Source organism: Saimiri boliviensis, chromosome 6 (assembly GCF_048565385.1).
Source record: "Saimiri boliviensis isolate mSaiBol1 chromosome 6, mSaiBol1.pri, whole genome shotgun sequence".
NCBI classification, from domain to species: Eukaryota; Metazoa; Chordata; class Mammalia; order Primates; family Cebidae; genus Saimiri; species Saimiri boliviensis.
This window is the reverse complement of record NC_133454.1, coordinates 43,244,257-43,258,041: the sequence shown is the minus strand read 5'-3', so window position 1 is coordinate 43,258,041 and position 13,785 is coordinate 43,244,257. Positions and strand designations below refer to the sequence as shown.

Below are 13,785 nucleotides of genomic sequence, written 5' to 3'. Positions count from 1 at the left end.
AAGTAACATGAATAAGAAAGGATATGATGGTAGGGTTCCTTGTGTTAAGAACTTTAGACAAGTTGGCCGGGCGCGGTGGCTCAAGCCTGTAATCCCAGCACTTTGGGAGGCCGAGGCGGGTGGATCACGAGGTTGAGAGATCGAGACCATCCTGGTCAACATGGTGAAACCCCGTCTCTACTAAAAATACAAAAAAATTAGCTGGGCATGGTGGCACGTGCCTGTAATCCCAGCTAGTCAGGAGGCTGAGGCAGGAGAATTGCCTGAACCCAGGAGGCGGAGGTTGCAGTGAGCCGAGATCCCGCCATTGCACTCCAGCCTGGGTAACAGGAGCGAAAAACTCCGCCTGAAAAAAAAAAAAAAAAAAAAAAAGAACTTTAGACAAGTTAAGCTTAAACAAGTTTAATTGTGCAATGAATGATTCCTAAATCGGGTAGCTCCCTGAACCAGAATAGGTTAGGGAGACTCCAGTGCTACCGAGTGGTTGGAAAGAATTTATGGACAGAAAAAGTAAAGTGACATACGGAAAACGGAAGTGAGGTACAGAAACAGCTGGATTAGTTATAGCTTGGCATTTGCCTTATTTGGACATTGTCTGAACAAATGGCCACCTTTATTCGGTGAAACTGAGTGACTGGTAAAAGAGTAGGTAGCGGTCTGTTTAGACATCCAGTTAGATTACAGCTCACTATGTATGAAGTAACCTTTAGGCTGAACATACAAGGAGGCAACTTAAGGCAAAATTTAATTTGACACTTGGTTGTTTGTGTTTCTTATAACACCATTGTCTTCTTTCTGCATTTGAAGCAAGTTCAGGTGGCCCCTCGAGGCTCTGTGTACCCACTCACTCAGTGGTAGTCATAAAGGGCTTACTGTGTACTCTGAGTCTTTGTGTACTCTCACACTTTCTGTGTTCATGCGATATTGTGGACGCATTACCCAAATGGGCCTCAAGGAACTGTGGACAAGCATGTTGCATGTATCTCCTTGCTCATGCACGTTATTCATTGTTACATCAGACTTCATTTAACACAAGTTCAAAGATAAGAATTTCAATCAGCAAGCAAAAAATCCCATCAAAAAGTGGGCTAAGGACATAAATAGGCATTTCTTAAAAGAAGATATACAAATGGCCAACAAACATGAAAAAATGCTCAACATCACTAATTATCAGGGGAATGCAAATCAAAACCACAGTGCGATGCTGCCTCACTCCTGCAAGAATGGCCATAATAAAAAAAATAATAGATGGTGGCAGGGATGTGGTAAAAGGGAGCACTTTTACACTGTTGGTGAGAATGTAAGCTAGTACAATCACTACAAAAAACAGTGTGAAGATTCCTTAAAGAACTAAAAGTAGATCTACAATTTGATCCAGCACTTCCACTCCTGGATAGCTACCCAGAGGAAAAGAAGTTATTATATAAAAAATATAATTGCACACACATGTTTATAGCAGTACTATTTGCAGTTACAAAAATATGGAACCAGCTCAAATGCCCATCAGTCAACGAGTGGATACAGAAAATGTGGTATATATAGATGATGAAATACTTCTTAGCCATAAAAAGGAACAAAATAATGGCATTCACAGCAACCTGGATGGAATTGGAGACCATTATTCTAAGCGAAACAACTCAGGAATGGAAAACCAAACATCGTTATGTTCTCACTCATAAATGGGAGCTAAGCTATGAGAATGCAAAGGTGTAAGAATGATTCAATGGACTTCCGGGACTTAGGAGAAAGGGTGGTGGGTGAGGGATAAAAGACCACACGTTGGGTACAGTGTATGCTGCTCGAGTGATGGAGCACCAAAATCTCAGAAATCACTGCTAAAAAACTGATCCGTGTAACCAAACACCACCTATTCCCCAAAAGCCTGTTGAAAAAAAAAAAAGATAAGGAATGGTCAGTTTGATACAGAAGAATACTCCTATTAATTAAGAAAAGGAGATTCTCAGGAAAGAAAAAGAAGCTCAGAAAAAAAAAAGAATTTCAGAATAGTGACAGCAGAGCATTAATCCTAATGTGGGACCCTTCTGCACATAGAGCTCTGGACACAGGTTGTATGTCCGCAAAGCTCGCCCAGAAAGCTTGTACATATTAAATGGTCATAATAAAAAGATAACAATTGGGAATGATTTGCAATTTAAGTTTGCAGTTATTTGCAAAATTAAAGCAATAATATATTATTTATTTGTATTTTGAAATTAAGGTTTTTTAAAAAAGAAATTTATTTCAATGGTTTTTGGGGAACAGGTGGTTTTTGGTTACATGGATCTGTTCTTTAGTGTGATATCAGAGATTTTGGTGCACCTAGCAACCAGGCAGTGTACACTGTATCCAATGTGTAGTCTTTTATCCCCGGGAGTCCCCAGAGTTCATTATATCGTTCTTACGCCTTTGCATCCTCATAGCTTAGCTCCCAATTATAAGTGAGAACTTAACAATATTTGGTTTTCCATTCGTGAATTACTTAGAATAATGGTCTCCAGTTCCATCCAGGTTGCTGTGAATGCCATTATTTTGTTCCTTTTTATGGCTGAGTAGTATTCTGTGGTGTATATCTATGAAACTAAGATTTTAAAAGAAAATCATGTCCCCATGTTGGTGAAAATATGATCAAATAGTTGCATATTACTAGGAGGAGTGTACAGTTATGAGAGCAGTTTGTCTCTCTATATTAAGAACTTTCAAATTATTCATACCCTTTGGCCTGATAACTCTTATTCTAAGATAGAAATTGTGATAAAGGTTTAAGTTGTTCATGAAAACACTATTATAAAAATTATAAATACCTTACACATCTGACAGTATGAATATTAAGGTATAACCATATGATAGACTATTTGCAGCCATTAAAATGATATTTTAGACATGAGTAGTGTTTATTATATTGTATTAATATTAAATGAAAATACAAGATGCCATATTTCATAAAAGGCCTGTTCAATGACAAACATTTTGACAGGGACAGTAGTGCATGCCTGTAGTCCCACCTACTTGGGATACGGAGGCAGAGGATCCCTTGAGCCCATCCTGGGCAATGTAACAAGACTCTATCTAAAAAATAAAAATGAAATGAAGTTTTTTTTAAATGTCTAGAGAAAGACTGGAAAAAATAAATCTGAATGTTAATAGAGATGGTTATCTCTGGAAAGTTGGGTATTTTATTTTTTCTCTAAGTTTTCTGTATTTCATTCATTCATTTAAAAATGTATTTTAAAAGTATATGTCTTGATCACATGATTTTTATATTGAGATTTTTAAATTTTAAAAGTAGAGGATTTGTGCGTATTCATTTATTATTTTGCTTAATAGTTTTTAAGAACAATTATTAGAAAAATAATACCCACAGTGCGTGTTTGAAGGATTTAGTTCATTTTGTATTTTCATGTCTGACACAAAATAATAAATTTTTTCCTGAATATATGAAGGAATAGCTTTTTTATTTTGATACAAAATATGGGATGAGTTAATTGGCCTAACGGTAACTAGTCCTAAAATGTAAGTTTTGCAAAGTAGGTACTCAGCAAGATGCAGCAGGAAGGACAGATCAGTAATGATGATCAAAAATAAGTATTCTGTAGTTTTTTTTTTTTGAGACACAGTCTCACTGTGTCATCCAGTCTGGAGTGCAGTAGCATGATCTCAGCTCACTGCAACCTCCACCTCCCAGGTTCAAGCAATTCTCATGTCTTAGCCTCCCAGGTAGCTGGGATTACAGGCACACACCACCACACCCGGCTAATTTTTGTATTTTTAGTAGAAAAGGGGTTTTGCCATGTTGGCCAGGCTGGTCCCGAACTCCCGACCTCAAATGATCCATCTACCTTGGCCTCCCAAAGTGCTGGTTTTACAGGTGTGAGCCACCTCGTACGGCCAGTATTCTGTACATTTTTAAATATACTTTATAACATTTAGCTTACTTTGTTGTGTATTTTCTTCCTTGAAACCTGGCTTGTATATGCCAGGACAGGTGTTTCTGAATTAATTAATATCATGTTCATATTTCTTTTGTGAGTTCTAATCACTTGTTTATACTGAAATTTTCCTATTTGGAAATCATTACTCTTTGTTGATAGGAGGAAATATATTTGAATTTCAAAAATACATATGTATTGTGCATTTGTAAAATGTGTTGCATATTAGCCAAAATGTGTAACTTCTACGTGGGCATAGAGCTTGTCTCTCTTCACTATTGTAGCCTTTGATGTCTCACCCAATGATTAATAAATATTTGTTTAATGAGTTAGAGTCTAGTCTTCTAGGATATTTTCCCATCATGACGGTTTTCATCTGGATATCCGGACATGGATTTCCTTTCAGCCGCAGATGATTGTCTCTAATAATAAATATGCTCATTATTCTTTCCTATGTGTGGGCCTTAGCTTCTAGTAAGAAAATTGAAACCTGTATAAATTGGTTTTAAAATGGGCCATTGTGGTTTTCCCATTTCACCTCAACAACCTATGAATATATGTATGTGTGTGTGTGTATCTATATCTATATCTATATCTATATCTATCTATCTATCTATCTATATATATATATATATATTTTTTTTTTTTTTTAGACAAAGTCTCACTGGAGTGCAGTGGCACAATCTCGGCTCACTGCAACCTCCTCCTCCTGGGTTCAAGCAATTCTTCCGCCTCAGCCTCCCAAGTAGCTGGGACTGCAGGCACACACCCAGCTAATTTTTGTATTTTTAGTAGAGACGGCGTTTCACCATGTTGGCCAGGATGGTCTCAATCTCTTGACCTCATGATCCGCCTGCCTCGGCCTCCCAAAGTGCTGGGATTACAGGCTTTAGCCACCGCACCTGGCCTATATATGTATGTATTTTTTCAAGACAGTGTCTTGCTCTGCTGCCCAGGCTGGAGTGCTGTGGTGTGAGCTCAGCTCACTGTAACCTCTGCCTCCCAGGTTCAACCAGTTCTCCTACCTCAGCCTCTCAAGTAGCTGGGATTACAGGTGCCCACCACCATGTCTGGCTAATTTTTTGTATTTTTAGTAGAGACAGGGTTTCTCCATGTTGGCCAGGCTGGTCTCAAACTCCTGACCTCAAGTGATCCACCCACCTCAACCTCCCAAGGTGCTGGGATTACAGGCGTGAGCCACTGCGCCCAGCCAATTGTGAGTATTTTCATATAGAAAAGTTGAAGAATTGTACAGTAAATACTTATATGTCTACTGCCTAGATTGCACAAGTAACATTTTAATATACTTGCTTTACCAAATAATCTAACCATCTCCTCATCCCTCTGTCTGTTTATTGGTTCATCTTTTATTTATACAGTTTAAGAAAGTTGCAGGTATCAATATACGTCATCTCTAAAAACTTCAGAATTAATCTCCAGTGTTTCAAATGCTTTCAGAGTTTGACTATATGAAATTATATGTAGACATTTGGAACAGATAACTGTTAGGAAACTAAACTCTACCACCTTACTTTATTTTCCATACTTAGATTGGAAGGGTAGGTTAGAAAGGAAGAAAATAAGTTTAGCTCTGTATACTTTATTTTATGGTTTACAGAGAATTTGCATGTGTGTCATCTAATTTGAACTAATATTACTATTAATAGTAATTGTAGCTAACATTTATTGATTGCTCACTTTGTGCCAGGTACTGTGCAAGTTTACCTTTAAGGAAGGTACTATGCCAAATTCTTTTCATCCCAGTTATAGTTGGTTGTCATATCTATTTTTCAAATGGATTGATTTGTTCACTTAAAGGAATAGTTTTCAGCCCAGTGGTAAACCTTTTAAATTCATATTTGCCAGCTGCTGCTATTTTTAGACTGAAGTCTTTGGTTTTTGATGGGTTCCTAGGACAGAAACATTTTCTTGGATATTTTATCTTTATAGGTTGCTATTCAGAATAATATATGAGCATAACTTAGGGAAAGTTGCTGAAAATGTTCCTGTTTTCTTTGATTGACTCTGTTTATCAGCCTCTGATTCTAGTATGTTGCGTGACTTTAAAAGTGCAAAATCTCATATAATGTAGTGGATTATAAGAGAATGTGCATTTAATAGTTATTTCTTCTTGGATTAATTCTATGAATAATAAAAAACAATAGCTACTATTTGTGGATTTGTTATACTATGTGCCAGGTATTGTGATTATCTATATAATTGTCTATATAATTTACAAAAAATGCTGTAAGAGTTGAGAGACAGAGTGGGGTTAAATGGCTTGTCCTGTGTCACGTGGCTAATAAATAGAAGAACCAGGACATGAGTGTTTCAGCTGCAAAGTCTCTGTGTTTGACTTCTACCCTGCTATTTTCTATGGTGTGACCTGAGACCCCCTGCTTTATAATTTCCTGGGTTGATTATTAGATATGTACATTTCTGAACCTTACTTTAGACGTGCTGATTCTGAATCTCTGTGGATGAAATATGGTTTTTTGTCATTTAGTTGATTTTCATGTACAGTAAAGTTTGAGAACCATGGTGCTATGCTTTTCTCTAAGCATTATTATGTTTTAATCTCTGTTGGTCCAGAAAAATAGCCAAACTCTATTAATCATTCTTATCCTTGGAGTATATGAAATTTTGGCTTCATCTTTATGCTTTTGTCTTTGCTTCAAGATTGTCATGGATTTTAAGCACCCAGATGGTATCACAGTGCCAGTTATGTTGCCTCGTCGGAGTTTGCTGGTGATGACTGGAGAATCTAGATACCTTTGGACCCATGGGTATGTACTGAAATATGACAGGGCTCTTTTTACTTTATGAGACTTCTCATTCTTCTGTGTCTGAGCCACAGGGACCATGCCCTGTGCCTGCAGATTGAGGCTGCTGGATTCAAAACTCCTAGGGGCATAAATCTATAGTTTGATTTTTGTTAAACATTATCTTTTTACTTGGAAAAAAATTTAAATTTATAGCAAAGTTGCAAGCATTGTACAGTGAACTTCTTTCATCTTTCACCTGCATTTACCGATTTTGAACATTTGGGACATTTTTTCTTTCTCTCTCACATATGTTGTTATTTTTTTTACTGAATCATTTTAGAGTAAGTTACACACATTATGGCTTACTCTTCCATGCTTCATTGTGTATTTCCTAAGAATGAGGACATTGTGTGTGTCAGAGATTGTCAAGCTCTGGCTAGTGGGCCACATTTAGCTCTCAAGCTATTTTTGTACCGCTCTTGAGCTAAGAATGGTTTTTACATTTTTAAAGATTGTAAAAGAAAAAAACAATGAAGAATATTTGACAGAGACTGTATGTGACCCCCAGTGCCTAAAATATTCACCCTCTGGCCCTTTACAGAAAAAGTTTGCCAATGTCTGTTCTATAAAATCACAGTGCAGTGCCAAATTCAGGAAATTCAACATTGACAAAACACTCTTACTGTACTCTTATACAATCCGTCTTCAAATGTTGCTAGTTAAACGTTGTAGTACTTTAAGCATTCTTTCTGATCCAGGATTCAGTTTGTGATCCCACATTATGTTTAAGTCTTGTCAATTCTGTTTAGTCTTTTGTTTGAAACAGTTTCTCAACTTTTCTTTGCTCTTAATGACATTGACTCTCTTGAGGAGGCCAATTGTGTTGTAGAATGTTCTGCAATTTGAGTTTATTTGATTAAATCAAAATCTAAATAAATATGAGTATATGCTTCTGGTAGGGATATATCTGTGGCCTTTTGAGGAGAGACCATTACACTGCTGAAATTTACATATACTGTCCCTTAAAATACTGCTGAGTTCTGAACTTATTTATTCTGTTTTGCTTGGAGATCTTAGCTGACATATTTTTTTTTTTTTTTTTTTGAGACGGAGTTTCGCTTTTGTTACCCAGGCTGGAGTGCAATGGCGCGATCTCGGCTCACTGCAACCTCTGCCTCCTGGGCTCAGGCAATTCTCCTGCCTCAGCCTCCTAAGTAGCTGGGATTACAGGCACACGCCACCATGCCCAGCTAGTTTTTTGTATTTTTAGTAGAGACGGGGTTTCACCATGTTGACCAGGATGGTCTCGATCTCTCGACCTCGTGATCCACCCGCCTCGGCCTCCCAAAGTGCTGGGATTACAGGCTTGAGCCACCGCGCCGGGCTTAGCTGACATATTTTTATAAAAATTCAAGGAAATGAACATGTAAATGAGTTTGTAACCTGTCTTAAATGTGAGCCATTAAAAAATGATGACCTGATTTTGTGCACTGAAAATGAAAAAAAAATTATGTTGTGATCCATTAATTTCAGGTCTTCTTGGAATTTTGAGAATAATGACATTTTCTTTTCTGGATTCAAGCATTTTTGCTATCACTAATGTTTAAACTTCTAAAGAGTAATAAAATTACTATAGCAAATACCAAAAAAGAAATTACTTTTCATATATATATTGTGAAAATATTTTAATCTATTCTGGTAATGGTACAGATTAATTTTTTTCTAAAACAACATTTGATCACATTATTCTCTAACTGAAAGCATGGTGTACTATTAAATGTTAATAGAGTTGTCTCTGGAAAGTTAGATTATAGGTAATATTTATTTTTAATACTGGCTCTGGAGTCAGATTTCTGTGCAGTATTTTCAGGGAAAAAACCCTCAGTATTATTTTTGAAGGCTGCCACTGATACACATTGCCTGTAATGTGACTCTGTGTGTGTGTGTGTGTGTGTGTGTGTGTGTGTGTGTGTGTGTGTTAGGAAGAGAGAGAAAGATGGGGAAATGGGGGTGGGGGAGGGAAGGAGGCAGAGAGACCAGAGGCAATAAAGAGAGAGAGACATCTAACAAATGCTATACCAGCCACTGAGAGGTTTATCAGAATCTTTGGGTAGAAAGGAGAATAGATTGGAAAAGCATATTTAATACACTTAAAATGCATATAAATAACAGGAAGTAAGCCTTGATAAAACTTTTTGATTTCTATGCTGAAAAACAAAAGCACTAGAAAGCATTGTAGAGGGACATGGATTGAAAAAAGTTAACACTGCCTTGTAATTTTAATTCCAGATACCTCAATCTAACTTGAATTTGTTCAAGTTTAAATTTACTATTCTAGCCATCATAACCCTAAATCAAAAGCGAAGACTGGCAGCACAGGGGTAAACTTCACAGTCAGGCATTTCTGTTTGGCTGGTGCAATCGTTGTCCACATGGTGGCAGTTTGTTTTTTTCAATTTTCTGCATATAAAAATTAGGAGCTCTCACATAAAATTTGAATTTTCAGCTTCTCTTGAGAAATCGAGAAGATCTGACAACACTGAACCTTAGTATTGCTTGGCAGCAGTACCTGAAAGTATTTATCACTAGCATTCTTTAGGTGGGGGCCTACTTCTCCAGTTCCCTATAGTTCCCATTCCTTCTGTTACTCCTTCATCTAAGGCTGAGCATCAGCTGTCATTAACACTGTGCTTGTACTATTGTTTTTTATCTTAGAGTTAAATGAAAATTGAGTATTTCTTGAATTCATTTCTGTATTAAAAGTAGGTGATAGAAAGCTAGACTGAATGAGAATGTATGTTTCAAGAAAAATGAGCAGAACACTCTGCTTTTTTGAGATGAAAATTAATCCTCTTTGTGTAATGGCAAACAATATATTTCTAAACAAGTTCACCTGTTTCATTTATTTATGCCATCTGACTGGCACCAGGAAGCATTATTTTATGAGATTATGTGAATGCTCCTTTTATATTATTTCTGGAGCATTGTCCTTGTGTCAGGCATTGTTCTAAAAACTTTACATATATTAATTCATTTAACTTTCACAATCACAGTGGGAAGTTTGTTCCATGGTTTTGTCCTTATGTTTGAAGGAAATTGGAGCATAAACAAGTTAAGTAACTTGTATGGAGTCACAAAGCACTAAGTCACAGAGCCAAGCTCAGAAGCCAGGCAGTCTAGTTCCAGAATTCGCGTTCTTACCAATGATATTAGGGCTAAGTTTGTTTGTCCCCTTTTCTCTGAACCTATGCTGTGCCCTCTGGCCTTCACACCTTTGCCAGCGCTGTATCTGTTAGCACAGAGCTTTTTTATGTTAGAGCTACATAAACTTGAAATGATTTATTCCTTATCTTAATTTTTAAAGTCTGTAATGTTTTCTACTACCTTGAGATGTCTCTTCTATTATATTGAACTGTTATTTAAATCTAAAAAACTCTTTTTATATTCTTATTGAATATTGCCCCAATTTGATTAGAATTTGAGTGCAGAGGGAAAACAGTGTTTAGCAATGTTTAAATAAATCATTACTTTAACTTATGTTACCTGTTATTAAACATTTGAGATTGTGGGAAAAGCAGTTAGGAACTCCTTGGCCTTTGCCTAAGGTGTAACTTTTGACAAGTGAAGTAATTGACTTAAAGCCATAACAAATAATGACTTACTCTTCAAAAGAGGAATTAGTTTGCTAACAAGAGCTTCAAGAGACTTATTCCTCTAAAATATCTTGACTTTGTTTGGTACCATAGTTTTAATCATTTATAGCTATTAGAATAACAGTAATATAAATTTAGGCAATGATTGCTTGCTTTCACCTCTAAAAAATTGCTTTTAGCACAGGCTTTTAAAAAAGAGCCATTCTCTACCTTATTGTATGCGGCTGGTATTAATTACCCTTGACACCTTGACACCAAAACGTTTCGAAGACGTTAAATAAAAGAAAATTACAAACCAACATCTCTCCTAACAGAGATGAGAAAATCCTTAACAGAACATTAGAAAGTCTAATCCTGCAATATATATAAAAAGAAAATATAACCTAGTGGAGTTTATACCAGTATTTCAGAGTTGGTTTAGCATTTCAAAATCAATGTAATTCATCACGTTAAAGGAATAATGGATAAAAAGCATAATCATCTTGATTGATGCAAAAAGTATATTTGACAAAATTTAGTACTCATTCATGATAAAAACTCAGCAAACTAGGACAAGAAGGGAACTTCTTCAGTGTGATAAAGGGTATTTATGAAAAACTCACAGCTGACATCGTACTTAATGGTATTCTGTTGAATGTTTTTTCCAAAGATACTGAACGAGGCAGGGATGTCTGCTTATACTTTTTCAATTTAATGTTATATTGGATATTTTAGCCAATATGAGAAGTCAAGAAAAAGAAATAAAAATCATAAATATTTGAAAAAAAAAGGGGTAAAATTCTTTACTGTAGATTGCATTATTGTGGATGTAAAAAATCCTAGGGAATCTACGAGACAAGTGCTAGAACTAATAAGTGAGTTTAGTGGCATACAAGGTCAATATTTAGAAATTAATTTTTGGAAAATGAAATTAAAATGCTATTTAAAATAGCTTCAAGACTCATAAATATTTCCTTTCTAGTACTCAGAATTAATTTAATGGGGTGTTTAAAAAGCAATTAGCTTGGAATTTTGTTTCTTGTAACAGATGGAGTGAAATATAGCAATGACAAAATGAAAGTTGAGACTTGAAATACATTATATTTTTCATTTTAGGATCAAATCAATTTTAGGTCAACATTTCTCTTTCTAGATTACCTGGCTTTTATTATAGTAAAGAGGTATCAACAACTTAAGTAAAAAATTATAATTTTAAGGCCAGGCACAGTGGCTCATGCGCATAATCCCAGCACTTTGGGAAGCCCAAGAGGGCGATCACCTGAGGTTGGGAGTTTGAGACCAGCCTAACCAACATGGAGAAACCCCGGTCTGCTAAAAATACAAAATTAGCTGGGCGTGGTGGTGCATGCCTGTAATCCCAGTTACTCAGAAGGCTGAGGCAGGAGAATCACTTGAACCTGGGGTTAGGTGGGGGGTGACGGCAGGCAGAGGTTGCAGTTAGCCGAGATCACACCATTGCACTCCAGCCTGGGCAACAACAACGAAACTCCAGCTCAAAAAAAAAAAAATTGTAATTTTATATAATTTGCTGAGATCTTTCAGGCTTAGCACATTCCTTGTGAATGTAAAGAAGCCTACTTCCTTAGAGAGATAACCTTGCCTAGAGTAAATGAAGCAGAAAACTTGGCCTAAGAAGATCTGAGTCTTGGGAATAAGTTTTTAAAAGAAATACAACATATATAGACTGAAAATTATAGGAAAATTATTGCTATCCATAGTTTCCTATGGATAGGAAACTTAATATGATTCATATATCAGTTGTCCCCAAAATCTATAGAGACCGTGTAATTCCCATTAAAACTCTAAAAGGGCTTGTTTGTCAAAATTGACAAACTGATTCTAAAATGTATAAGGAAATGTGATTGTCAAAGCAATTTTGAAACAATGTTAGGGGATTTATTCTGCCTGATGTTTAAGACTTAACTATACAACTATATAATCAAAATAGTATTATTGTACAGATAGACAGATCAGTGGGACAGATTATATCCAGAGATAGCTCCACATATACATAGTCAGTTGATTTTTGCCAAAGATACCAATGTAATTAAGTGTGGAAAGGAAATTTTTCATCAAATGGTGCTGGAGCAACTGAATATCCATGTGGAAATAAAATGAACCTTTAGTCTACCTCATACCATTCACAAAAATTAATTCGAGGTAGATCATAGATTTAAATGTAAAAGCAAAAACTGTAAAATGGCTTAAAAGAAATTATAAAAAACTGTTTTTGTGAACTTGGGGTAGCCAAAGTTCTTTTAAAGAGAGATTTAATAACATACTTACTATTAAGAAATAATAAACCTTCTCAAAATTAAAAACTTCTGCTCATCTAAAGATACCATTAAGAAAATGAGAAGGCAGCCACACGTGGGAAGAAAATATCTGCTATATATTAATGTTTACATCTATATCTTTATTTCTATCTAACAAGGAATTGAGCAAAAGAGTTGAGCAGATCCTTCATCAAAAAAGGGTCTATGCATGTCTAATAAGCACGTAAAAAGATGTATAACATCATTAGTCATCAGATAAATAATAAAACCACAATTTCATAACCACATGCCACCCACTAAAATGGCTAATATTTAAAACTCAGAAAATACCAAGTCTTGGTGAGAAAGTTAAGCAGCCTGGACCTCTCTCATATGTTGCTAGTTGGTGTGTACATTTTGTAACTACTTTGGAAAACTAGAGGTTTTTTACCTTATGACCCACCAATTTCACTTCTTATTACTTGTTAAAACCCACTGATTTGAGTCCTAGGTATTTACGCAAGAGTAGTAAAACTGTATATCCAAAAATGATGTATATAAGAATGTACACAGAAGCTTTATTTGTAATAGTCCCAAACTGTGGACACCAAAATAACCATTGACATGAGATTTTTGATAAGTTGTGTTGTGTTCTGGAATATTACTTAGTAACAAAAAGATGACAAACTACTGATACACTCAACATAGATGAGTCTCAGAATCATTATGTTGAGTGGATAAAGCCAGACACAAAATAGCACTGTTTATGAAGTTCAAGAATAGACAAAACTATGCTGATAGAAATCAGAACAGTAGTTGCTTCAAGGTGGTGGAAGGATTGACTTGAAGAGGGTACAAGGGAATTTCCTTGGGTGATAGAAGTGTGCTATATCTTAATTTGGTGGTTAAATGCACATACATATTTGTCAAAAAGATTTGAACTCTACAGTTAAGATCTGTGCATTTCACTATGTGGATATTGAACTTTAAAAAGGGCATTATTTTTCTACCAAATCCTTTTTTCATTCAAAAATTTGATCTTACTCCAATGAATCCTCTTCATGCCTTCTTGCAGTCCAATAGCTTGTACTTACTTACTTTTATTTTTATTTTTCATTTCTGAGACTTTGTCACCTAGGCTGGAGTGCAGTGGCGCAATCATAGCTCACTGCAGTCTCAACCTTCT

At 35.8% G+C, this 13,785-nt stretch overlaps 1 protein-coding gene across 9 annotated transcripts in view; it reads left to right on the top strand.

Moving 5' to 3' along the window:
• Positions 1-13,785, top strand: part of ALKBH8 (alkB homolog 8, tRNA methyltransferase) — a 112,667-nt gene that overhangs the window by 29,219 nt on the left and 69,663 nt on the right. For all 9 annotated transcript variants that reach the window (XR_012518026.1, XR_012518028.1, XR_012518027.1 and 6 more), the window contains exon 8: positions 6,606-6,712. Coding sequence is in view for 4 of the 9 variants with exons in the window: in XM_074400516.1 (XP_074256617.1) it covers positions 6,606-6,712 (107 nt within the window). In the remaining 5 variants the exon portion in view is untranslated. The remainder of the gene's footprint in view (positions 1-6,605; positions 6,713-13,785) is intronic.